Here is a 26,019-nt window from a genome sequence, read left to right on the forward strand (position 1 = left end):
CCGAGCGGCGTTATCGCCATTCGGCGCTCGCGAAAGCTAGGTTAATTGTCGATCGGGGATGAAATCGCGGAGAGAGAATTTTGCGAGACGCGCCGTGCGAATGCGAGATGATATAATTTAATGAATGGGTGAAATAAGAAATGATGAAAATAATGCCGAGACGATGAATAAAATATGGGATTTAATTATGCAATTGACATAAATTATACGACATGAGCATAATCTGGAAGTGTCAGTCACGTTGGACTGATATATTATTCTTATGGAATAAATTAAATTTGCAAAATAGGTATATGAATTAACATGTAGAATGTAAAACGCAGATAATAAACGACATAAACGCGATAATTTTGCAATAATTGTTTCGAGAAATATATATAGTATGTTCTAGTAGAAAGGTAATTTATAGAATATTATATATATATATTTAAACTTATAATATTTGTGTATTTTTACACTCATTCTTAAATGCTTCGCATCGCAGGTATCATCGGAGGACAAATTTACAAAAATGGTCTGTTCTACGTGCATCAAGAGACTGGAGGGTGTCCATCGCTTCGCAATGATGGCATACCGTACCCAAGAGAAGTTGAGGTCGCAGCTTTACGGTAACATTGACAATACGAATCCTGTACAAGATGACGAGATACAGAATATTAAACATATGCAAGACACAACGGTGAAGAAGACGGAAGATCGAGGACTATTACATTCGATCTTGACAAAGGTGCGTATATTATATAGATTGTCCTTTTATACGTATATCACATTTTTACTTGCGGCATATATAATGTATATCATCAATGTTTCCCTGTAGGGTGCAATAGAAATTTTAACCGAGGACGAGCCACTGGGACCACTGGAATCAAATTCCCAAGAGGACAAACGTTGCACTCCGAGCATGGAGGAGATGGAGGTGAAAGTGGATCCGATGCTGTTTTTACAATGTGGCATGGAACAGTCTACGTCCGAAGCTTCAGACTCCTCGGACGAGGAGGAAATAACAAGGACACATACGCCGGAGCCGATATCTTTAACGAACAAGTAGGGATATTTTAGGAATGCTAAACAATAAAAGATCGTATCGACGGGGCTGAGCGTGCAGTGCTTGCTTAAATATCTCGTTTGTTTAGAAGCGCTGAAATGGAAGAGGAGGACGACGACGAGAAGAGAGATGAAAGTGAATCTAAATCGCACGAGGACAGTAGAAAGGCTACATCCAATGCGCCAGGGAAAACGCACGAATGTACAATATGTGCCCGATCTTTTATATCGCAAATTGGATTGCAAAATCACCTGTGGTCGCATTTACCCAGAGAGAGAAGGTTCGACGGGAAGCCTATTTTACAATCCCACGTTTATTCTACGAATGGTGTGCTTCACACGAACAGTGATAACAATTCGTCCAGCAACTTCATCTGTCCAATCTGCAGTAAAAAGATTTCTACGAAGGGAAATTTGAAAGTGCATTTAGAGACTCACAGGCCTAAAGGAAAGTACGGCTGCGACATATGTGGAAGAATGTACGTTTGCATTCTTGTAATAATTCTCTCGTAATTTAATATTTGATTATTTCACGAGTATTTGATTGAAATATTAAATAATCGTTGTCAAACTATTTTTTTTTTGTTTTTATATTGAAATAATAATAGGATTATAATATTGAATTTTTAATTGTCTAATATTCGATATCTATCATACACTATACTATTATGCTCGAAAGATTTTCAAGTATCATTAAAGAAGATTTGATTTCTTGCAGATTCAAAACTCAATCGAATCTGTTCAGACACAAGGAGTATCACGGCGGCGTACAGTTTCCATGTAATGTATGCGGGAGAGTGTATCCAACGAATTCGACGTTACGTGCCCACAGCATAACGCATTCGGACTTGAGACCGCACGCGTGCCCGCTCTGTGATAAGACATTCAAGCGTAATCAGGATTTAAAATTCCACATAAATCAGCACACGGGTGCGAGGCCTTATCAGTGTCCTTACTGTCCGAAAGCTTTCGCGAGCTCCGGCAACTGTTTTTCACATCGTAAAAGAATGCATCCCCGGGAGGTCCATCGGGATCGGCAGAGAGCGGCGGACTTAATGAGATGAACCATGGGCAGTCAATACGAGGACTGGTCTTAGAATTTTTCGGATGAAAACGTTCCGCCGAGGTGATCGTATATTGATCGTGGTATTAGTAGATCTGTCGTAATGTAAACCTTTATTTCCAGAGATTAACGGTGCTAAGGATACGAGAACGGAAATTTTGTATGTTTTATTGTTCTTAAATTATTTATATACATTTAGCGTTAAGTACGTTGTTGTTGGTATTATATATTTTGTTAGTTATTTATTGGATACGTATGTCTTTCTACTGTCTGATAGAGGATGTTCGTAAATATGAGATATTGGTGAAACTTCCATTATTGTTAGTAAGCTTAGCGTTGAGGCTTTACTACAGGTATAGCAGAGAAACTGAGAAAGTAAGTTTGAAATTTCATAGCCAGATTTAAGTATTGATACTTCTAGTCTTATTTTTTATGCATATATTGATGCAATTTATACGAGATTATTTTAGCGATAGGAAGTGATAATTGTTAAATGTTTCTAGGAATATAATGTAATTGTATTATTCTAAATGTATTTACTGTAAATCGGTTAACATATTTGAATCTCGACATATTTCGTTACATATTAGCACATCCTGTTTTTGTGATAAAAATATTCCACACTGCCATTTTTGCGAGAATCTCTTCATTTTTTAAATCTTTTATTTTATCCTGAGATTATTAAAACAAGTATTAACGTAGATAGTAGTAATTTTACAATTTGTGTGATGTACTTCCATGAAAAAGTTTATGTGTGGCAAGATACATTGTAAAGCTAGTTCTATACTGTATATGACTACATTATCTTGACAACTCTGTGATAATTGTATTGGTACTGGTCGTTTTATACTGGTTATGAAATTTACAACTTACCGTATAATAGAAATATTATTCTACGAGCGTAGATTATACACGATTGTAGCATTATTCAAACAGTGACGAAGATTCTAAAGAAAGAAAAAAAACACGTTATTTTACACACAGCAATCAAGCAGATAATCCACAGGGAACTTTATACGGAACATACGTATCGACCAAAAAGAAAAAAAAAAGCGAAAATTTGCGGAAAGAAAGGGGGGGAAAAAAGAGTTTTGTAGCCTGTGACATATTTTTAGCACAATACAAACATCATCATAAATGTTAAGACTGTATACGAAAATTATGTGTCAAATTAGATAATATAACTTTAAGGGCGGACGAGACCGAATGTTACACGAGAACAAGTCTAGTCGTCTAGCAGTATTAATTATCAATAAGCAAGACGTGTAGGCGCCGTAGTCGATATTACAAATACGATCATGACGTTATTCTTATAAGCGAGATATATGAGGTAAATGTTAAACAGAAGTCTGAGTAGTTTCTAGGAAGGCATAGTTAAGTTAGTTAATTAGTTAGATAGTTTGTGTAAAACGTAGTTAATAGTCCGTGCTTCCGTATACATTTCGCACACGCGCTAAAAAAAAAAACACCGCAGCAGGCGTAAAAAATAGTGAGCATTACAGGCCCCTCCCGTGAGAAAGAAACAAGTACACATACGACAGTCAGTACACAAACAATAAGTAGCTCGTATCGCAGAGACAAAAAAAAGGAAACCACATGTGTAATCACATTATATTAATAGCAGCATTATTAGCTCATAGAGATACAAGCGTGTATTTTGTGATTACGTTTTTTCCGGACGCTTGCCGACATATATTATATATACAAACACTTAGATATAGGCAACAATAATAGTTATATATATATATATACACAAAAATAATCAATTTTTGAAAGAGAAAGAGCATCCGACGGTGAACCCGGTGCTCGCGGCTCAATCGTCGTCATTCTTGCATTTTAGATCTTAGAGAATCAAAAATTGAGTATTTTTCTAAAAACCGACACGCCAAAGACACACACAGTCCTAGCAATCGAGACTAGTAATTAACAATAATTCAGAAGTGCCAGTTGTAATGCAGAAAATTAACATATAGCGTATTTAGCAGCAGAGACAAATACCATGGAGGATCATTCTGTAGAGTTAGTGCAAAATACACCATCTGTGACGTATATATATATACATATATATATATGAAATAAATTCATTGTATAAAATTGGTCGAACTTGCATCCCGCATTCAATGCATTCGCATAAAGAGCGAGACGCGCACATGTCGTTGAACTGGCATGTGTGCGCGTTAACAATGACCATGCATAAAAGCAACGCAACTTTAAACGACCATCACGTCATCGACCCGGAACGGAGTGGAAGGACATTTTATCGGCAAGCATAAATGAACGGCGTACATAAAACGCGGTAATATACGACGGCGGTTGTGTCTCAAAGAAATTACAAGTCTTTGCTCCTGAGCTTATACGTATACATGGCATTCACCATTTTTGGATCCAGGATGGATGGACGTCAAATTTTTACCCAAGTAAAAAATGCTTTTTCAAAACTTTCTTTTTCACTCAATAGCAAATCACGTGCACTCTGTTTACTTAGATTTATATTCATCTCTGATCCTTCTGATTTAAGTGATTCTTCTACAAATTTTTTAGTAGATTTAATTATATCACTAGACACCCAAACGGGACAATTAAGAAAATTTTATTTTCCTAAGAATAAAGTTGTCTTAATGTACCATTTTATCTTTATTTTTTATTTTATTTTTTATCTTAATTTTTTCTTGCAAACTTAAATTCAAACTTCGTAGATACCTACTTGACAATTGCAGGTCCGTTTTCGGTTTGGAAGGATCGCGACAAGTGTGTCAAGTGATATCGCACGGATGATAATATCTCCGGACATCGCAATCGATAACCAGAAGATTGCAACATGGTAAATCGATTAAACATAATTTAACGTAATAATAAGAGCAAATTTTCATATATTTCACGCAAGTATAGGTGATGAAACGCTCGGAACATATATTAAGATTACGTCTAAACGATATATCGCATGTGGATTCGAGATACATGCGATCGTTTAGTTTTCTTAGAATTGTTATCAATAAATTTTACGACTACTTTACAATGATAAACGGAAATTAACGATAACGTTGCTCTAAGTTGCACATAAAGCGGCGCGATTATTAATGCAAGTGCCTCTTTGTCTCACATGATTTATAGATATATCTAATGCCCATAGATATAACTTTCGCAATATCTTGCGTAACATGTTATTTGCGTCTAATTGCGCCTAATTTGAGTGTAACTTATTGACATACTACTGTGCATTAGTGTTTTGACGCTTCGACGATTAATCTTATCTAATCTCCATTTTTTATTCGATGTGTTTATGATTCTTTAAATGACGCATTAATCTCATCTTGCACACAGAGCGTCCCATAATCTGCGCGTACAAATTGTATACAATTCTCTGTGAATAGAAAAGGCAATATTTTCCTTTGGTAAAATTAGTCCGAGTTTTTGAATGCGAGCTATTTATGACTAAAATAATTGCTTCTTCCGGCATAGAAATTGTAGGCGCACAAATTCTGAGAGATTATCCTGCAACAAGCAACAGTCGTAAAGGTATCTGCAGATGCGCTGAGCAAATTAATAAGCGACAGCGACGCAGTCTCCGACTCTTGTACGGGAATTAAAAAAAAAACAAATAAGATACAGAGTGTGATACGTCAGTTATCACTGCGAATTATACACACAGTTTTTGAATTACGACATCGTCGCGCGCAATAATGTACAACGCATTCGAGAGATATTGATCACGAGATTCAGAATCTTTTCCCTACAGAATCACTATTGGTTACCGGTAAACAAATGTGCCGCCCTGCAGGGAAACTGAACGTGTACGCGGTGTACGTTCGTTCACAGTGTTCGCACACGTGCAACGATACGCGCGCATTGCGGCTGTACGAACTGCAGGAAGAAGGTAAACGAGTTTGCCCCAGTTTTTGCTTACGTCTTGCACTGCAACATTCCTTTATTAATCGCACTATCCCATCATAGAGTACTAAAAATCGCTATCGACTGTACTATAAATAAAAAAAAGAAAAAAATTGTATTACTTTCACTTGTCAAAGTACGATTTCTCTGATACAGTTTATAACTGACACAATTGATAACAATTTTTCGTAAATTTAGAACTCTGAAATTTCCTTTTCTTTTTTAATTTCGTTTATAATTCCATTCAATTCTCCTTTTTCAAAATAATCTTTAAATACTGCATGCAGATATCTTTACGAGAGATATCTAATGCCTATTTCCGTCTGATTTGTCATCAACGCGACGGCAAAAAATGTATCAAACGCCACCCAAGCAGAACAACAATCATGACATCAGAATAACGTAGTAAAGTTAAAATATTTAATACAAGTACTTCTTGATCAGTTATATAATTCATTTTAACGATATCGTCAATTATTTGACTCCGAAAGAGTCGATAGTTCTGTTTCGTGCGTTCTCGACGGGGATATTAATAAAACCGGAGGCGCGAATAACGCAGAATGCTTACAGAACGTGTTAAAAGTTCAACGAGGATCAACAACTCAACGGCACAATCGCGTATCAACGGTTAATGTTACCTACATCATTTTTGCTTTACACTGGCAAGCTCAGCGTAATTTTAATTAGCTAGTTGTATTACACAGACAATGAATCGCAGTTGAGACAATTAATAATTCAAAGTCTGAAAAGATCAACGACATTCGGCATTGAAAATATCATATATCTGAGAGATAGTATACCGCACCTTTTGTGTGCAAATGATAAGATAATTTTACAATATATATGTATATGTATTCTACTATAAAAGATTTATTTGTCTTAATGACGCGATTCTATAAATGATGCATCAGTAAGCAACTTAAGAAATATAAAACGCGACGCGTAATAGATCTAAACCGCGTAGAGCGATACTTCCTGCAAGTTTTATTTGGAAACGTGCAAAGCAGTCCGACATATTTTCAAAATGTGGATATTGCAAATGAATAACGAACAATGGTTATTAAATGTTAATAGATTGAACATGCAGATTGACTGCGAAATGTAAACGTAATACTTAACAATTTATAATTCGTATAAATATGAAAAAAAAAGGATTAAGGTACAAAAATTTTCGATATTCCGCGAGATTTACATTTCCTCCGTATGTATGCGCTGCAGGAATATAGATTACCAGCGCGCTATTCTCATGTAAATACGTATACAAAATCCTTTTTGACTATGCAATACGCATATATACATTGTAAATTTCAATGGGGCTGTTTTCTTATGCGAAACGCAATGATCTATAAGTTTATTTGCGACAGAAACAAAGTAAATAAAACATTGGCTATTAATTAACTATTACATATACATATATACAAATTGGGCGCGTAATATAACGCACGTAACATAACGCGGTTAATAACCGACAAAGAATAAGAAAATTTTATAGTTGCTTTTCTAAAAGGGAAAAATTAATAAGAGCATTTATATGAGATAAAACTTTAAGAAATTCAATAGAGTTTGTCTTTATTGTTTTCTCTCTTTCTTCTTCTGAAAATGACAGAATAACTCAATTATTAAAGAGATCTATTTATTATAAAATTATATATATATATATATATATTGAAATTAAATAATTAAAAAATGAATAATAAAATAATAAATCTCGAGAAATGAAGTATCTTAAAGATATATGGCTCTCGAATTCGATTTTGAAAAAATACTTCTGTTAAACCAGTTTCGAGTAAGAATCAGTGTGAAATACTCGTCGAACGGAAGCATAATGATTAGGAAAATTCCGTGACTGAAAATTGTCTTCATATATGTACTATCGGTAGCGTGATTCATCGAAATGAGACTTGAGGCTCCACTTAGCGACCCACAATTCCAACTGTGAAAGAACTAAAAGAGACACGCGACCCATAAAACGAAGTATCGCGTTAATTCTTTTTTTTTCTTCCGCACGCGAACTTTGACCGGGTTCGAAAAGTATCTCTCCTTTTTATTTCTCTCTTCCTCCAGGCAGCTGTCGGAGAGAAGAATGCCGCAGTATTATACGACATTGTCCGCAACGACGTCGGTTGCGGCAATGTGTTGCCAACGATACGTGTGTTTAATCGAACTATTAGCTAATTGCCTGCACCGTGCTCGCGCACTATTATTATACTTCCCTTATACCGCGATGATCAGATTGACGTAATTCAATTCTTGAAGAAGCGCGCGTGGCAATACGTACTTTGCAGGAGGAATCGTGTGTGAATTTTAGCGATTGTATGTATAACATTATAATTATTATCATTAAAAATGTTATGTTAGTGTTACTAATAATATAATTTATATACATATAAAATATATATACCTCTTTTATATGTATATATATATTTTTTTTATTACATTCTTTTGTTACTTTTAACAATAGGTAAATTTTTGGGTAAATTTTAGTACAATTTTAATTGAAATTTTAGTAGACACCGAGAAGTTATTTACAAGCATAAATAATCGTAAAAATTAGAAAGATACGATATAAATGATGACCTCTTCGATATTTCCTTCGATATTATCTCAAGAGAAAATTCTAAATTCATCAGAACAGTGTTTCAAATAAAAGAGATTAAGATATTTGTTAAGTTTAAATTCATAAAGGGATCTATTCTTTGTACTTCGGTCTTCCTTCTTGTCATAAATCTTTCTTATCTGCTGCACAGCATAAAAAGATACATTTGCGAGGCAAATTAGAAATGTAGACGACGACATGTCTATTAGAATATTTTACGCACAACAGTGTCAGTTTGTTTGCTAACGTTTCTTTAGAATAGCGTAACGCAGCGAACAAAGTAGAGGATTCAGCGACCGAGTTATTCCCTATCATTATTTGCAATTAACAGAAATCTCTTTCTCGCGTAAACTCTTTTTTGCTCTCCGCGTTATCTTCGTTGTTACATAAGAATGATACGACGAGACTCGTCGTTTGTTTAATAACTATCTTAAGGCTCCTGACTATAGTCACCGTGACTAAAAATCGTGGAAACGTGACTAAAAATCGTGACTTAAAATACTTCTAAAAATTGACGGAAATTATCCTTTCTTTTGCTAAGTCAGTAAACAGTCAATAAATAACGATAAAAGACACGTAAAGTGAAATCTAATTCAGGTAGCAAAAATATATGACAGATGTTGAAAGGAGTGAAAAATATGCCTCTATACGTATACTAAAATTCTGCAAAGATTACTTTCCATCCATTTTTACGAATTTGATAAGTAAGAGACAAGTCACATTTTTTTCACAATTATAACCACATAATAACGAAATGGCATGCAAGACAAAATTTTGTCGTCAATACTTTTTACCGTAAGGCTCGTTCTACAATTGCCGTAAGAATTGCCGACAAATTACAGTCGAATGTAAAAAGACTATTCGATTGTGATTGGTCAATTCTTACGGCTTACGATTTACGATCCGACATACGACATATTGTAGAACGAGCCTTAGTACGCTGAACAAGATTCTCATTCCTACTGCGATGCATCATCCCTGCAATCAACACGGAATTCTTGGCTGAGTATAATCAGGAGACTTAAATCCTCTCAATTTTGAATATATCGCGATAATAATTACTGTCTGGAAAAAGCTCATGGAATTCGGACCTTTAAATTTGAAACAATCTTGAGAATTATATAATATTCCCTGTGAATATATAGTAGAAGAAAGGGAATAAGGCGGAGAAGCAACGTGACGCGGTGTTCTAACAATAAGTTTTGTGAAAGGAGAAAAAGAAAAAACCAGGTATTTGGCCATCATTTCTGAAGGAATATTATCTTATTACTCTAACAAATATTGTTAGAATGATATTAAATTCTTTTTCTTCCCTGAATGAAAATATCTCTGCAACAATTTCATTCTTCTATAGATACATTTTTTAATGTAAAACCTCGTTTTTCATAAATGTATATTTTTTCGTATTATAATAATATTGCAAAATTTTAAATAATTCCTTAACATTTTTGATGCGGCTTTGATTCTTCTAATCACTCACGTTAATAATATTTCTAAAAAATAATTATTTTGCAAAATTTTTAATTTATTTTTATTTTAATATCTTAATATTTTAAGAAGTGAAATCACTCGTTAAAACCGCTTATCCGCACCAACTGATATTTTTTAAATTCATCTAATATATATGTAATCCACGTGTATAAAAAATGTCATAAAATCAGAATTTGATTTCGAGAGGTTTCCTTATTAAATAAGCTTCTTTGAAAAGAAAGGAGATTATAACAATCATTATACGACCTGCTGCATAAATTTTTTTTCTCCGAAAAAAAGGATCATTAAGGGATTATAAGAGTAACAAAATTTGAGAAGGAAGAAGGATAACGGTCGTTGTTAACGGTCGAATTGCTGCTGCATAGATCTAATTCTTTTTCGAAAAAAATAATTACTTCACAGGGATCACGAGAGCAGCGGAATTTGGGAGGAAGAAGATTGAACGGTCAGTGTTTACGGTCGCCCAGCTGCTGCATAAATCTTTTTCTTTTCCGAAGAAAAAGGACGTCGAAGACACTAAAAAAAAAAAACAACGGAATGAAAAGAACAGCTAGAACGAAGAGTTCTTTTGTCCTTCATCAGGTAAAAATTTCTTTTTTCGTCCTTTTTCTTCTTTCATGAGTGTCTGTCGCCTATCGAGTCATAGAATGTTAATCTTTATCAGTAAAATTATCGAGAGGAATTTAATATCAAGTTTATCTGTGGCGGAGAGAGGTAGCCGATGTTTGTGCTAACTTGGAATATTTCTATAACGTATAATATTCTTTAATCTTTTCCTTTCTCGAATAGAGAGAAAAAAAATTAAGGATCGATGACTTGGACATATCGATTAAATGATCCCTCCTGATTGAATTAATTTCTTCTCCTCCTTGTCGAACGACAAGTAATTAACAATCCGCACTAATGAAAATGATAATCGCCGTTTGATCCCACCGATCGAATTGCTCTCATCTAAATATTTAATTATATAATTCGTTATCTCTAATCTGATCTTCTCCACGTGTTAAATAAAAAATTAATAATTCTGTCCGCGTAACGCAGGTATTACAAGTGATTGGAACTCGAAATCGCCTTAATGTATCAATATAGATTTTAACTTTCTCGATTTAATTTTATCTCTAATTCTCTTCAATTTTATCTCTAAAATTCTTAGAACTAGAGAAAAGTAAAAAGTAAATTAAATTGAGATTAAAGTTAGAACCATATTCTGTAATCTTTAATGATATCGAATGATTGGCAATGTCGCATTAAGGTGGTTTTATCGAGCAAGTCCCAGTTAAAAGTTAGTGCCTCCATATGACTAATAACACACACTATCGAGTTGGCGTTAAGCGATAAAACCACCTTAAACAACTTTTTCCATGATAGCGACAAAGTTAAGAAAATTCAACATAAATAATTAGAGAGGATAATCCGAGAAGGGACGTTGTTGAACTTGTGACAATTTTGGTTACTGTGTTGGTTAATAAACAATTATATGAAATAACAGTTTACATTTATTATAAAAAAAGAAAAGGTCGTTCGCTAAATTGCTAATTATAATATATCGTTAAAAGATTGCAGAATATAAGAGCTCTTAACGTATAAGACATTTAATTTGCTAGATAAAATGAATTCTGCAATGAATTAATCGCAGGATGCCCTCCTCGTTTTCGCGCCTGGAACTGGAAAGCCGGAGCGCGCGGGGGATGCGCACGCACGGATCCCGGATCCGCGGGATACCCGCGGTTGATATCGGGTTGATTTCTGATAAAAAAAAAAAAAACAGGCCGCGCGCGGGCAATTATATAGCGGGATCGGCGGGTGTAACAGGCCGTGCCAACGGCGGGCGCCGCGCGTCCTTCAAACGTTCCCTATCGATTCTCGCGGGTCGTATATTACTTCGCGGCTCGCGCCGAGGCATGCTAGTCGACGCTATCACATCGGCATCGCCGTCAGTGACGGTGCAGATCGTCGTCGGATCGGATAGCGCGGGGACTCGCGTGCGAGGTAAGGCCCGTCTCCTCCGAACCGTCGCGCGTACTGTACCTCTCTCTTTCTTTCTTTCTCGTTTTTCTTTTCCTTTTCGCTTCTCTCTCTCTCTGCCAAATATCCTGACCTATAGACATATCATTTTATTTTACCCAGGACAAGGGGATTCGAACGGGGACTTATAAATTCACTAACGCTCAATAAACTAATCGTATTCTAATGCTTTCGGTACAGCTGTATCGTTATATTTTTTTATCTTTTGCAAACGGAAACGAGTTCGTGCCTCGTGGAGGTTATTTACGCGACAAATCTAACATATCTAACATGCGTATATATATATATCTAATGAAATGAAACACGTATGTAACGTGTGTGCGTGGGTTGCATCGGTCGTATGTGTGTGTGTGTGTGTGTGTGTGTGTAATATACCCATTCGTTTTCGAGATGCAGAAAGTGCAGAAAGTGGGTGCAACTGGGAGCGCGGCGGCGGCGGCGGGCGAAGCTGCAGCGGGGCCGGGGAGAGATCGGGAGAAGAGCGGCGAGCTGTATCTCCTGGAGCGGGCGCACTCGAGCGGTCCTCCTCCCATCCTCGAGATGTCAACGGACGACGACGACGGGATGTGCTGCAACTCGCGGCAGAACGGCATCGTTCAGCCGCTGCTCACAGGTACGTATAGCGCGAGCGGAAGGCGGCGGGAGGCGGCGTGGAACGCGCACGCCTCCCACCTCGGCGATCCCGCGCGTCGAGCTTAACCTCAACCTCACTCTCGTCGCCCTCGTCCTCGGGGAAACGCGTCGACCGCGCGAGAGAAAGAGACTCGGCCTGCCGAGGGGGGCAGCGGAGCGACGACGTTTACTCTCCCGGAGTTTTGCGTCCGCCTTCTGCGCGGAAAAATGAAAAAAAAAAAAAAAACGTTTCTCGCACGAGACGAGAGCGAGACAATCTCCGCGTTTTCTCCAACGCGAGGATTTTTCTTTCCTCCCTTTTTTTTCCACACGAATGATCAGATCGGCGACCGATTTCCTCGACGGGGCGCGCGGATGGCGTGAAGGTCGAGAAGGGCGGTGAAACACACACAGGGATCATTCATCGTTGTTTTGTTTTGCTGAATTGTATGTTGTACGACGGGCGTCCTTGCCGAGCGGAAAGGGCCGTACGTCGTGCATACGTACCGTATGTAATGAATCCACGCGATATTATCCGCGCGCGCGAGTACACGGACGAGGAGCGTGATTATGTTTGTAAATATCCTGACGATGATGTAAGCCGCGCGCAAACATCACCGACTGGCGTATCTCGCGCGCGGCGGAGATACCCACGTCCGTCGATGCGAACCTGCTTAGAATGTGGCACAAAGCCGCTTTCACATGCACAAAAAGACGCGCGCGTTATCTTGGATACGTATATACCTATGCAGCGCAAAATGCAGTCTCTGAGATGAAAAAAAAAAAACGACGCACTGGAGACGTGCAATTTTTCCGTCGGCAAAAAACGCGGTTTTGATCGCAGTTTACGCGATAATCACGGGAATATCGAATGTACAATTTAGTCCGAATCGTCCGGTTGCGCGGTTTTGTTTCTTACATAACTTGTAACTGTTACATTCGACGTTATGCTACGAAGCGTTCTCTGTAAGAATCTCTTCGAAATGACGCTGAATTTTTCAGATGTTTTTCATCGTATTTTCATACTTCGGAGGCTTTATTTCTCATTCACTGAAGAAAGGACGACGCGTTTTGTTTTCAGACTTGTATCAAATCACTATGGCTTACGCCTACTGGAAGAGCGGCAAAATGAACGACCACGCCGTGTTCGATTTGTTTTTCCGCAAGAATCCTTTCCAGGGGGAATTCACGATCTTCGCCGGTCTCGAGGAATGCATAAAGTTCTTGAATAAATTTCATTATTCCCCTAGTGGTATGTATTCGCCGCTAGCTGCGTACACACATATTTTTTACTCTGTTATAGATTATGGATATATATGCGATATGAATATGTATTATATGTTATGGATTATATTATACATTGTCTTTTCTATCGCAGATATCAAGTACCTGAAGTCGACTATGCCTGCTACGGTAGACCAAAGATTCTTTGATTATCTGCAAAGTCTCACTGCGAAAAATGTCACGATATACGCCATAGACGAGGGATCCGTCGTATTTCCAAGGTCAGTTTATGAAAGAAAAGCCTTATATATTATTCTTGAAAAATCAGCATTTATAGACATCATTTTAGAGAAACTTATATTATTACACACAGTCAGACGATTGAAAGCTTTTAGCGCGTTTATGTAAATAACGAATTAAAAGGATATTTAAAAATTTTAATTATATCTTTATTGTAACTTTAACTTACTATGCATTGGTTGAATAAATTTACATTGCTTTGATTTTAATTCCAGAGTTCCATTGATAAGAGTGGAAGGGCCATTAATTATGGTACAGCTCTTGGAAACAACTCTATTAACATTGGTCAACTATGCGAGTCTAATGGCCACCAACGCGGCGAGATATCGCATGGTCGCCGGGAAGAATATAACGCTGCTTGAATTTGGTCTTCGAAGAGCGCAAGGACCCGACGGAGGATTGAGCGCGTCTAAGTACAGCTATGTTGGTAAATACTTCATACTTATCTCAATTATCGCTTATAGTTCGATAAAGTCCACGCGTATTGCGCGGAATCATGCTATAAATTATTTAATAAAGCCGCGGTCTCAATTCGTCACGTTTAAAACGAAGTGATAACTGTAAATTAAATTAAAGAGGATAAATTCGCATTGGAACAAAAAAAATTCCATTGCATAAGAAATTTGCGTCAGTTGCCACTGGCTATCAGTTGCTATTTTTGTTCGCATTGCTCACACTAATTACCATGCCTGGCAATTGTACGCTGTTGCAATGACCTATTCTGCTAAAGCGTGTTCGTTACAAAAATATAGGAGTTTGTCGCATTGTATGTATGTTTAATATACTGTGTGTACATGCTGATGAAATATCTAATTATCTTTTTACCCATAATATATTTTGAACAACGGCTATATTTTTATCTGTTAACTTCGTAAAAAGTTTGAAATATAAAAAGCTTTACACACGTATATATGTATTGTATATATATATATATATACAATACATATATACATACCTATGCCATTCCGCAATGTGATATATAATGAAAACGGAGGTGTCTGGTACCACTCAATCACCCTTACACTATACTTAACAATTTCGTGAAAAGTGAATCAATACATTGTTCCACTCAGTGCCAGTTGGTACTGTCTAGGTGATGAGTAACAATTTAGGAGGTCAAATTCAGAATATATAGTCTTGACTTATTACACACACAAGCGCGCGCACGCATACCCGCATACATACATACATACATACATGCATATATGTATGTTGGATGTCTCATGCGAAACTAATTAGTTGTTCTTTTTTAACGCGTATGAGGAAGTAGGAGAAGTAAAATATCTTCTAATAGACAATTTGGCAGTTTTATTTATACGTAAATTAAAAACAATCGGAGATATTTTCATCAAAAGAAATAAAAGTAGAATTATTTTAATACATTGAAATTGGATGAAATATGTGTAACAGGATATACATAAATAAAAAAATTAAATTCTAATCTTTTTAGAATGTTTTCACTTAGCAATGTGAGCTAAATTTCATACAAAATCTACATAACTATATATTTTGCCTATAAAGAAAAAAAGTATTCAATGAGATAAATTTATTTTCTCGTGAAATTGCACATTATGACTTGTGCATATGAGGTAAACTTTTTTTCCGTCGTGATATCGTACATTATAGAATATAAACAGATGCATTCCGAGACTATAGGCTTTCGACCGTCAATAATGAATATCTAAAGGAATAAACGCGTTTAATTTTAGTAATTTTTCGTAGGATATACCCTGTTTATCATGTAAGATGAAATAGATCAAATTTTTTAATCATATTTCAATTATTCAATACATGTGAAACATAAGTAGAATTAAATTAGGGACAATTTAAATTAAATTTGAAATAATTTATTATATTACAGGCGGATTCGATGGGACTAGTAATGTCTTGGCTGGAAAGTTATTCAATATACCTGTATGTGGCACACATGCACACGCATATATCACATCTTTCACCTGCATCAGCGATCTACAAGGGAAAGTAAGTATATTCGATAAGAAACTTCTCTTATAAATTGTCTCTCATAAATAAATGTTGAATTAAATATCGAGTCTCTGCGTAATGTAGTCGAAAGGAGAGAAAAAAAGAATTGATCCGTTTCTCTTGCAGACATTGGCGCATAAGCAAACGGGTGACGTTTTAGATGTATTGGAACTGGCTTGTAAGCATCGCGAGACTATTGCTGACGACTTGGGTGCTTTAGCCTCGCAGGCGTCCGGCGGAGAATTGGCAGCTTTGATCAGTTATGCCGTCGCTTTCCCAGAAAGATTCACCGCTCTTGTGGACACGTATGATGTTAAGAGGTACGTACCTACGTACGCTCTCGTTTGTCGCTTTAACTCTCGTTTAATGCTTTGAATCGAAAGCCTGACATTTGTTTTTGAAAATTGCATCCTGCAAGCTTTGGCTACTTTTCTTTTGATGCGTCTATTTCGCATAAATCTTTTGCATGGCGTTTGCATAAGTTTGTCATTTATATTTATTTCTTTTACGTTAGTACGGTATGTCTCGTTTATTTTGCTATTTGATTTGCTGTGCTTTCATTAATTATTTTATATTATGATTTGATTTTTATTTCGATAATTATAAATAGTGTAGATATTTATTAATTATTTTAATAATTTTATATATATAGTATCTGAATTAACGAGAAGAAGTACGGACAGTATATTAGAAATAAATTTTCGAACGTGAACAATTGTGGATTATTCAAAATAAAAATGATTTCAGATATTGTAAGCGCATATTTTGAGACATTATGTATATTATGCACGTTAATTGCTGCCAATGTATATATTAGCTTATATTTGACGTATGCAGTAGAGGGTGTTTGTGAAACACACATACATCAATAATAATTAGCGTACAATAATTAGAATAGTTCTAATTACACATAGACGACGTAGCGTATGTAATTTGTAGTATCGTAATTATGGCTTCCAAGATCAAATACTATATATAATACTAAATACAAAGATCCTTTTTCATCTCATCTTTTTTTATCTACATGGATAAAAAGTAATTAGCGTAATTAAATTCATATTCAATGAGACAAATATATTCCTAATTCGATCTCTACTACTAGCGATTCAATAATTCAGTTTTGTCAGCGCGTCGCGAACAGAGCATGACGACATGCGTATCGACACACTGTAGCCTAACAGGAGTGTGTTTGTAGCATTGAGACGTCGACCAGGGGGCAGGCACAAGTGGCCAGCCTAAATGTAAAGAATAAACTTCTAACTAACGGGTCCAATACACACGCCCAAAACCGTGTGAGAAACAACCCATTTATATCAGAGCCAACTTCGCAACTTCACAAGAATGGCTTTTTAAGACGAGGCGAATTGGGTGAGCTCTATGTGAGGTACGATATCGCTCTGTTTGCCTGTTTTGCGGAATGCGATTCCTCCTCCCCCCCCCCGCCCATTTTTTTTTCTTGTCAGATCTACGCTTTGCGAATCATATTTTAATTTTTTTGCGACACCAAAGCCTATCATATCCTCTCATAAGCAATATTAGTAATGGCTGAGATCGCATTTAATTGGGATATATAGAGTTATTTTGATAAATTTCTATTACTCGGCAATTTAAGGCTACTTTGAATTGTTTGATAGCTGATGTAATTAATTAAATTTTCTCCTCTGTCCTTCACTTAGAAAATGTTCGAAATATTCTGTAAAACGGGCAAATTGCAAATTATGTTATTATATACTACTATTATGACGTGCCAACTATAAATAAAACAGAATCTTATTTATTCTTGTTAGAATTTAGTTTTTAATCAATTTATACTTGTGATCTTATATAGTGCCCCTCCCAATTCAGCCCCTTAATTTTCTTGATAATTGATATGGGCACATTCCATGTGTTACACAAATATGTACCTTACCTGTTATTCAGACACATGCAATTCCGTCGCGAACTTTGCGGCAAATTTAATATACAGAAATGCCAAAACACTTAAAATATTATTAAAAAAAAAACAATAAAAAAAGCAAAAAAAATATATTTCTAAACGAAACGCTAAATTTATTATGATATTTTCATATCATCGATATGGTATCAATTGGCTGTATTTGTATGTTTGCCAGAATATCATAAAATTTTCTTTTCTGGAAACATTTTAATGACAATGTAATAATCGGTTGAAATACTATTATCTCTGTCTGTATCAATTAATAATGCGAATGCGTAAGTTTAAGTAGCTTTAGTTTCTTCATTGTGTGCTTAATCTTTTATGTGCGGTGTTTCTTTTATTAGTTCTAAACTTGGCAAATCTAAGAAAATGACGTTGCAAAAAATATCTAAGAGTAACATGAAATTCAAAAAAAATTTTTTTAATTTGAATGAAGATACATTTCTTATATAAATGAATTATTTAAAAACATATATTTTTTTAACTTTTTTATACATTAAACAAGAGAAATTACAAACGAAGAAATATATTCTCACAGAATATATACATTGCCAAGTTTAGACTTAATTTCACGTAACAGAATTATAGCATAAAAAGTGTGTGACTGGATTGCTTTTCAATTGATTCATTTAGTTCTAGTTGATAGAATTATGGAGTAGTATTAGCTACCCACAGATATCTCATAGATATATATATTTTACGAAATAGGAGCGGTCTGTTAAACTTCTGCGCGGTAGCATTAGCTTTGAACGACTTGGGATACAGAGCCGTTGGTATCAGAATCGACAGTGGCGATTTAGCGTACCTCAGTAATGTGGCGAGAGATATTTTCGAGAAAATTGCCGTCAAGTACGACATACCGTGGTTCGCAAAACTGATGATTTGCGCGTCCAACGACATCAATGAGGAGACAATAATAAGCCTGAACGAGCAGGTAAAGACTTACGAATCGCGGAGTAGTATGATAGTTAATATACCGAAGTTTAGTGATCTGATGTAAAGAGCGTGGACGTTTTTCAGAGTCACAAAATCGATTGCTTCGGGATCGGAACGCATCTCGTGACGTGCCAGAGGCAACCGGCACTGGGCTGCGTTTACAAAATGGTGGAAATTAACGACGAGCCGAGGATTAAACTCAGCCAAGAGGTCGGAAAAGTCACAATACCAGGCAGGAAGGGCGCGTACAGACTGTATGGATCGGATGGCTACGCGTTGATTGATCTCTTGCAGAAAACAACGGAGGAACCGCCGCAAGTGATGCAGAAGGTTCTTTGCAGGCATCCGTTCCAACAGACGAAAAGGGCTAATGTTACACCATCCCGCGTGGAGTCTCTGCACAAGGTATTATCCGATTAAAATAAGTTTTCAAATTTTACTTTATTACATATATATAATTATATAGTATAAAATATTCTTTTTATGTGTAACTTAAATTCCTTGATTAACACAACTCTGTATAGTTTAAATTCCTTGATTAACTCAAAATTTAGTTTTTTTTCTTCCTGGAAATTTGATTATCCTATCGCGTTTTTTAATATATTTATACAAACTATTCGTCAATTATTTTATAAGCGGCTTTACATATCATTATTGATATTACCGATGTTAGTAGTATTTATGATTTATAAGTAAAAACATCTTACAGATATACTGGAAGGACGGCAAACTGTGTCAACCATTACCTACATTGCAAGAAATTCGCAATAGAGTGCAAGAATCTCTCAACACATTGCGTAACGATCATAAAAGGAATTTGAATCCAACACCATATAAGGTAAAAATTAATATTTAGTAATTTGAGAGTTGCTAAGGATACACATGTACATATTATTGAATACAGATTTTTCGATTGAATTTGAAATTATTTTTGAAGTAAAGAATCCAAATAATACTCTTTCTAAAGTGTCTAATGTTTTACAATTTTTTGTGTATTATTAAAATATTGTTTCATTAAATTATTGTTAAAATCTCGAAAGATTATTCAAACATTTTTTTTTCTTGATGTCTGTTACAGGTAGCTGTCAGTGATACTTTATATAGATTTATAGACGAACTGTGGTCTCAGAATGCGCCGATCGGAGAATTACGGTGAAGCATACTACTCTTATACAAGAGTATCGTTAAACTAGTCTCTAGCAATTATAAACACAGAGTAATAATCGAATCAGGAATCACAGTTTTACAGACGAAATGCATAAGTCTTTTCTCTAATGTAAGAGCTATGACAACGTATCATCGCAATCGTATGTGTGTGCACCATAAACACGATTGCGCCGTAGAATATAATCACGAAAGAGAAAGAGAGAAAGAGAGCGGGGATCCTAAAGAGCGTATTTTTTACATTTTCCATTGTTGAAAATATCGAATTATATTATCATCGTCGCAACAATATATTTTGGTAAATCTTGCGCAAATCGTATTATAACATACTTGTATAGTTTTACACATTTTATAGAGAGCGAGATGTTCCGTTACAGAAGTCTATTTACGAGAGCAGTTAGAGCTTCGTCGCGCACACATACACGTATTCTTATTCCTATTTAAAAAGAAGTAAAAAAAAAGTACAAAATAGTGTACAAAAAAAAGTACATATGTGTGTGTGAAAGAGAGATTTTAGGCATGCACAGCTAAAAATTCCCGAATAGGGATTAACTCTATAGAATTAGTGTAGATTATATATGTATACACGATTGAAAAAGTAACATTCAACGAATGGCAATATTCGATAGCGTAATTGTTTCAGTACATTTTTCTTATTTCAATCACGTTATGTTGTGTTGTTGGTCTTTCTCTTATTTTTCTTCTTTTTTTTTGTATTTTCTTTCCATCCCTTTTGGAAGATATGTTCCGTTATATACACTTGTAAATTTTGTATTGTATTAATTATTATTACGTATTTGTAATTGCTGAAGACTGCTTTAATAATATTCTCGTATAAGAGTGACACATTCGATATATTCACCATTGTTATTTACACGAATGTACAAAGAGCGCGTATAAGCATAATAATTATTATAGATATTTATAATTTTACAATACATGTACAATATGTATAAAAGTCTGTATTGATGTATACATATATATACCAAGAGAGGAAAAGAGAGAGATAGGAAAAAAAAGGAGGAAAATATGTAATATGTCTCAAATTAATATTTGACAATTTGAAATAACGAGCAAAACTCAAAGCAATAGTGAATTCTTTTGTTGTGTACATATTTTAATTGATTTATGATTAGGCAAACGCAAATAATGTGCATGTAAAATTATGTCCTCGATTGACTGTTCGAATATTTATTTATTCAGGTTGGAAACATATATATCGCTCGAGTAATTTTTAATACTATGCTACACTTAAGATTGATTTACGATTAATTGTTTAGGTTTCTTATCTTGTTTTTAATCATGATTTACCGCATATTTTCAGCATAGATCTGTCTATCCTTTTGTAACGCTCGTTTACAATACATAAGCATATTGTAAAATATATATTAAAAAAATGTTTTTTTTAATAGTGAGAATAAATAGCATATAGCTGTTACATATCTTCTCGATTATGATTGAATCCTTGTCAGTTATCCATTCCTCTCTCTGCGATGTATTTTCTAAAATGTAATTGTTTAATTTAAACAATACCTATGATGAAATGCGAGTGATCTTATCATTCAGAAATGAGAGATTTTTCCAATACAATAAATTACGACATTTTTTCACATGAATATATACGCATGGATATGTTTATATTTTATTAATGTGTAATCTACCAACAATATGTTTCTTAATGACATGCATATATATAGCATACGTTGGCATACACGTGAAACGTGCTAGTGAATGGCAATATCGGCATTAAGTGTTGCGCTGCGAGAAATAAGAATATTTTCAAGGAAGTTGTGGCCTTACGGCCACTGGCCGTTACAGATAGTCGTATTTATTTCGAGGATAGCTTTGACCTGTTGAATTAAATCAACCCGATGAAAAAATGTGGGAATGAATTTGAGGTTATAATTAAGGTTGGTGAACGATTCTATATATTGAAAAATAATAACATAATTTACGATTTTTAATAAACGTTAAATTGTGCATCTTGTATCAAAGAAGAATATGTATTTCCTTTTATTGTGAAATTGACATAACGAATCGTATGGTCAGGAATTTGTCTAAAAAATTTATTATTTTTCCAGAGTGTTTACAAATAATTTTGTAAAATGGAGAGACTCGTGCCCGAATGAATGTCTGAAGATTGGATTTACACGTCGTAATTTATTAATCGTCGTAAAATTAGATTTGTACATTATATATAGATGTAAAGAGAGATTGCTTTACAAGTGGAGGTATAATGCATCAGCCTCAGCACATAAGAACATGCATGAAGATTGTCAAACAGTTGTGTCCGCTGGTGACGCTGACGTGCACCGTACTCGTCATCGCGATTACGATTTACATCAACGAGAAGGTCTCGCCGGTCTTCGTCTTCCTCTGCATGCAGGTGTACCTGAACTGGTACTCCGTGTACAGCATCAGCTCCAAGTCGAGCCCGATGAGGATGAGGGAGATGCAGAGTGACCTATGCAGCGTGGTCACCACCACCCATCATCATCATCATCATCAGCAGCAGCAGCAGCGCAAGCAGTTCGAGCAGCAACCCGCGGACGGCGGCGCGCAGCCGCCGCCACCGCCGCCGGCGCACAACACTGCCTACAAGTTCTGGCACTGCGAGAGGTGCCGGAGCTACATGTGCAAGCCGACGCAGCACTGCGCCTACTGCCGCAAGTGCTTCCACTTCATGGACCACCACTGCTTCTTCCTGGGTGCCTGCGTGCTCCGCCAGAACATGGGCAACTTCATACTCTTCTGCTTCTACACCTCGCTGACGTGCCTGTACTCCCTGTGCGTCCTGGGCCCGTACATGTACGAGAATATCAATCACATAGTGAGGAGCGACGCGGATTACTTCAATATATTCCTGAACTTCTGCTTCCCCATCGCCCTGGCGAGGCTGTTGCACTCCAGGGACAGCTCGAGTATACTTCTGGTCACGGTGTTCGACACGCTCATGTCGATCCTCTGCATCTGCCTGGTGCTCGGTATCTGGAAGCTGCACAGTTGCCTGACCGGCAAGCAACGTTACGTCAACATGACGGGCAGGCAGAATCTGCGGGAGATCTTTGGCAGCTACGGTCTGTCGAATATCATCTTTCCGTACAACGGTCTCATAGGCACGCGAGATATCAACGGTAAATACGAATTGAAGGAAGTGTGAGGCTAAATCGAGTTGTTAAGCGATTAACGAACTTCGATTAGATTTAACATATACATTTCTTTTATTATGTACTTATGTAGCAATAAATACAGTCATATGTACAACATACGCATTCATACATAGATAGAGAACACAGATATCAGCGCATTTTACAATTACCAAATATTCTAGGATATTAATAGTCTATAGGTAGATAGGTATCATTTTCTAACGGGTTACAACCTTTTTCCGAATGTTTGTGACCTTTGCAATTACAACTAGTAGCTCTTTTTGAATATCGCTTTTCATACGTGATTAGTAGAAGTATCGTATAATAGGTTCACGGAAGTATAATTGTTATAATGAGATCATTTTCCAGAGACCGTGTAAATAATTAATTCTCATGTTTCTTATATAAGGTTCGATTCAGAACGTTTGTTGCTAAATTATTATAAGTTAATATAAGTGAATATCTACCTTTCAGGTAGATATTCTATATAAAAAAAAGTATTATTGCGCCTGTGTTTATTTTGTTCCCATATTGATCATTTTCGGATATACGTTTTATTCGGTTCGGTTTGCTTTTTATGTATGTTCGATAGTTGATGTAGTTATCTTCCTAAATTATTTGGTAAACTATGATTTTAATTTATTCAATTATTTTATTTTATTTATATGATTACCAGCATTAAAATTTAAAATGTGTTAAATGATAACACAAAATGTGACAGCAGGAGGCTGAGGATTATATTGAATTTCAATTACAACTGAAATCTAATTATAATTTCACAAACTTTAAGCAATTAATTCTGTAAAGTTTTTCTCAAACAAAATACGACATTGATATCGTGAAAATTTTGAAATCGCAGTTTGCTTAAATTGAGCTCGAGAGAAGAACGTCATTTAATGACATTTAAATTATATCCTTTTTTTGGTAATATGATGCACTTTTCCCTAATTTATTCAGGCATTCTCCGCAACGCACACATACATGCCGTGGAGACTAAAATTACCGTTATAAAAATTGTCTTTATAATTCCGTGTGCTGATTATGCTGCGCCTTGAAGTCATTGGGATGAATAAACAGCCCTTCCATCACCGACCACTGCGTGTGAGGACTGTTTGCAGAATATTCGCCTACTACTTCGTTTTGACCACTGATTGGAGTACCGTAAGTTCTACCACTGACAGCCAGGAATCTATAAACGCACGGTACATTATAATTTGCATACCTAATACCGTCCTTTATTTGTATACTGAAAAAGAGAAGGTTGTACTTACTTTTCGGTGTCGACGTGCTTCAACATAATTGTATCATCTCTCTCCCAGAAATCATTGTTGCATATCAGTATCCAGTTATCGCCGGTATCGCCGTCTCCGTTCTGATCCCCGTAGGCGGAGACCTCCTGCTTTGCGGTCAGGGGTGAGCTAACGAGATGCGAGTGAAGATTCTTCTTCGTCATGATGTGCTCCAATCTGATAGTGTCGCCGCATCTAATCGGTCTCCTATCGAGAAGATCGTCATAATTCGCTTTTATTCAAATAAAAGTGTAGCAATTAATACACGATATAAGCCTCGTAGCTCACCCTCGCAGGCACTGCTTTCCTGACTCCGCTTTGACGAGCCAGTAGGAATTGCCGTCTTCCTTGGCAGTGGTACCCGTTACCGACTGCTGCCCACTGCCACTGCCGTACTTCACCTCGTGGGAATGTAATCTCACATTGTAGTCTACATTCATTAACTTCAGTACAGAGCCGCAGGTTACATGCTGAGTCCCTTTGGCTGCAAGATAACAAATATCATAAGCTCGAGGCATTATAGTATGTGGAGAGAGAAAGAGAAAAGATTTTATATATATGTATGGTGCTTCATAAGCTCCATTTATCATGTCAGATATCAAAGGATCAGATGTCAAAATATCTATAATGCGATTAATGCTCGTGACCGTTAATTACAACGAATATGATTAATTGACGCGAATGAAAGCAGGAAGTTGCAAGAAATTGATTAAGATACGCGGAAGCGCAACGCATATGACATGTACGACGATGGAGATAACATAACCCATCGACTCGACAGTTTATTGGCAATCGTGTACGAGATAAGTGCAAAGCGTACCTTGAATGCAGTTTATGTGAAGCGAAAGTATTGCGAAGCTTGATAAAAGCAGACGCACCGTGTAATCCATCACGATCATTGCTATCGGCAGTAATTAACTAACACGGCAATCGAACGAGAACCGTCACCGGCGATAATACATAGGGGCGTTGAATACGTGTTGGCTTCCCATTGGTTGTCATCCACGTGTCCACGTCCCGACACCAGCGCGATGCTCGTCCTTCTGCTTTGTTTACCTTAGCTCGAGACGAGACAGTATATATTTATATTTGATAGAAGAGAAAAAAACAAGGAGTAAAAGGAAGCCTTCAACAATCTTAAATGTCTTTTCCGTATACTTTTTCAATATATATCTATATATATATATATATATATATATATATATATATACATATAGTATATATATTATAGTTGTAGATAGTAGTAAAAAATATTTTTCTTAAAGTTATGTATCTCCTACATTCTTCGATACAATTGATATTTATATTAGAAATTTATA

At 36.0% G+C, this 26,019-nt stretch overlaps 4 protein-coding genes across 8 annotated transcripts in view; 3 read left to right on the top strand and 1 right to left on the bottom strand.

Moving 5' to 3' along the window:
• The window catches only part of LOC105448643 (zinc finger protein 32-like), an 8,973-nt gene extending 3,271 nt beyond the window's left edge, over positions 1-5,702 (top strand). Inside the window, exons 1-5 of one of the 3 annotated variants that reach the window (XM_011687332.1) lie at positions 15-398; positions 485-727; positions 818-1,044; positions 1,134-1,523; positions 1,763-5,702. In XM_011687332.1, the coding sequence (XP_011685634.1) occupies positions 512-727; positions 818-1,044; positions 1,134-1,523; positions 1,763-2,108 (1,179 nt within the window). In that variant the 5' untranslated portion in view covers positions 15-398; positions 485-511 and the 3' untranslated portion in view covers positions 2,109-5,702. Of the gene's footprint in view, positions 1-14; positions 399-484; positions 728-817; positions 1,045-1,133; positions 1,524-1,762 lie in introns of those variants that run through there. The other 2 variants (XM_011687334.1, XM_011687333.1) reach the window with 2 other exon arrangements.
• A 2,291-nt stretch (positions 5,703-7,993) lies between these two features.
• LOC105448642 (nicotinate phosphoribosyltransferase) lies at positions 7,994-21,220 on the top strand. 2 transcript variants are annotated; one of them, XM_011687330.1, is made up of 13 exons: positions 7,994-8,308; positions 10,485-10,664; positions 12,504-12,720; positions 13,801-13,971; positions 14,098-14,224; positions 14,459-14,670; positions 16,105-16,223; positions 16,353-16,546; positions 17,422-17,610; positions 18,871-19,096; positions 19,183-19,503; positions 19,808-19,936; positions 20,177-21,220. In XM_011687330.1, exons 2-13 carry the CDS (start codon positions 10,620-10,622, stop codon positions 20,252-20,254), a joined length of 2,028 nt encoding a protein of 675 aa, XP_011685632.1. In that variant the 5' UTR covers positions 7,994-8,308; positions 10,485-10,619; the 3' UTR covers positions 20,255-21,220. The 2 variants fall into 2 exon arrangements, with proteins under 2 accessions (XP_011685632.1, XP_011685633.1); XM_011687331.1 differs by lacking the exons at positions 7,994-8,308; positions 17,422-17,610 and having other exon boundaries at positions 10,195-10,664.
• A 734-nt stretch (positions 21,221-21,954) lies between these two features.
• Positions 21,955-23,526, top strand: LOC105448645 (probable palmitoyltransferase ZDHHC16). Its single transcript, XM_011687337.1, has 2 exons — positions 21,955-22,172; positions 22,344-23,526. Exon 2 carries the CDS (start codon positions 22,499-22,501, stop codon positions 23,420-23,422), a length of 924 nt encoding a protein of 307 aa, XP_011685639.1. The 5' UTR covers positions 21,955-22,172; positions 22,344-22,498; the 3' UTR covers positions 23,423-23,526.
• On the bottom strand, positions 23,460-25,696 carry LOC105448644 (stromal cell-derived factor 2). Of its 2 annotated transcripts, none has more exons than XM_011687335.1 (4): positions 25,521-25,696; positions 24,989-25,184; positions 24,683-24,907; positions 23,460-24,600 (listed from the first exon to the last, which is right to left on the bottom strand). In XM_011687335.1, the coding sequence occupies exons 1-4, from the start codon at positions 25,597-25,599 to the stop codon at positions 24,432-24,434; spliced, it is 669 nt and encodes a 222-aa protein (XP_011685637.1). In that variant the 5' UTR covers positions 25,600-25,696; the 3' UTR covers positions 23,460-24,431. The 2 variants fall into 2 exon arrangements, with proteins under 2 accessions (XP_011685637.1, XP_011685638.1); XM_011687336.1 differs by having other exon boundaries at positions 25,579-25,683.
• Positions 25,697-26,019: the final 323 nt, after the last annotated feature.

The sequence above is a fragment of the Wasmannia auropunctata genome, unplaced genomic scaffold, assembly GCF_000956235.1.
Source record: "Wasmannia auropunctata unplaced genomic scaffold, wasmannia.A_1.0 LD336083.1, whole genome shotgun sequence".
In the NCBI taxonomy this organism is placed as follows: Eukaryota; Metazoa; Arthropoda; class Insecta; order Hymenoptera; family Formicidae; genus Wasmannia; species Wasmannia auropunctata.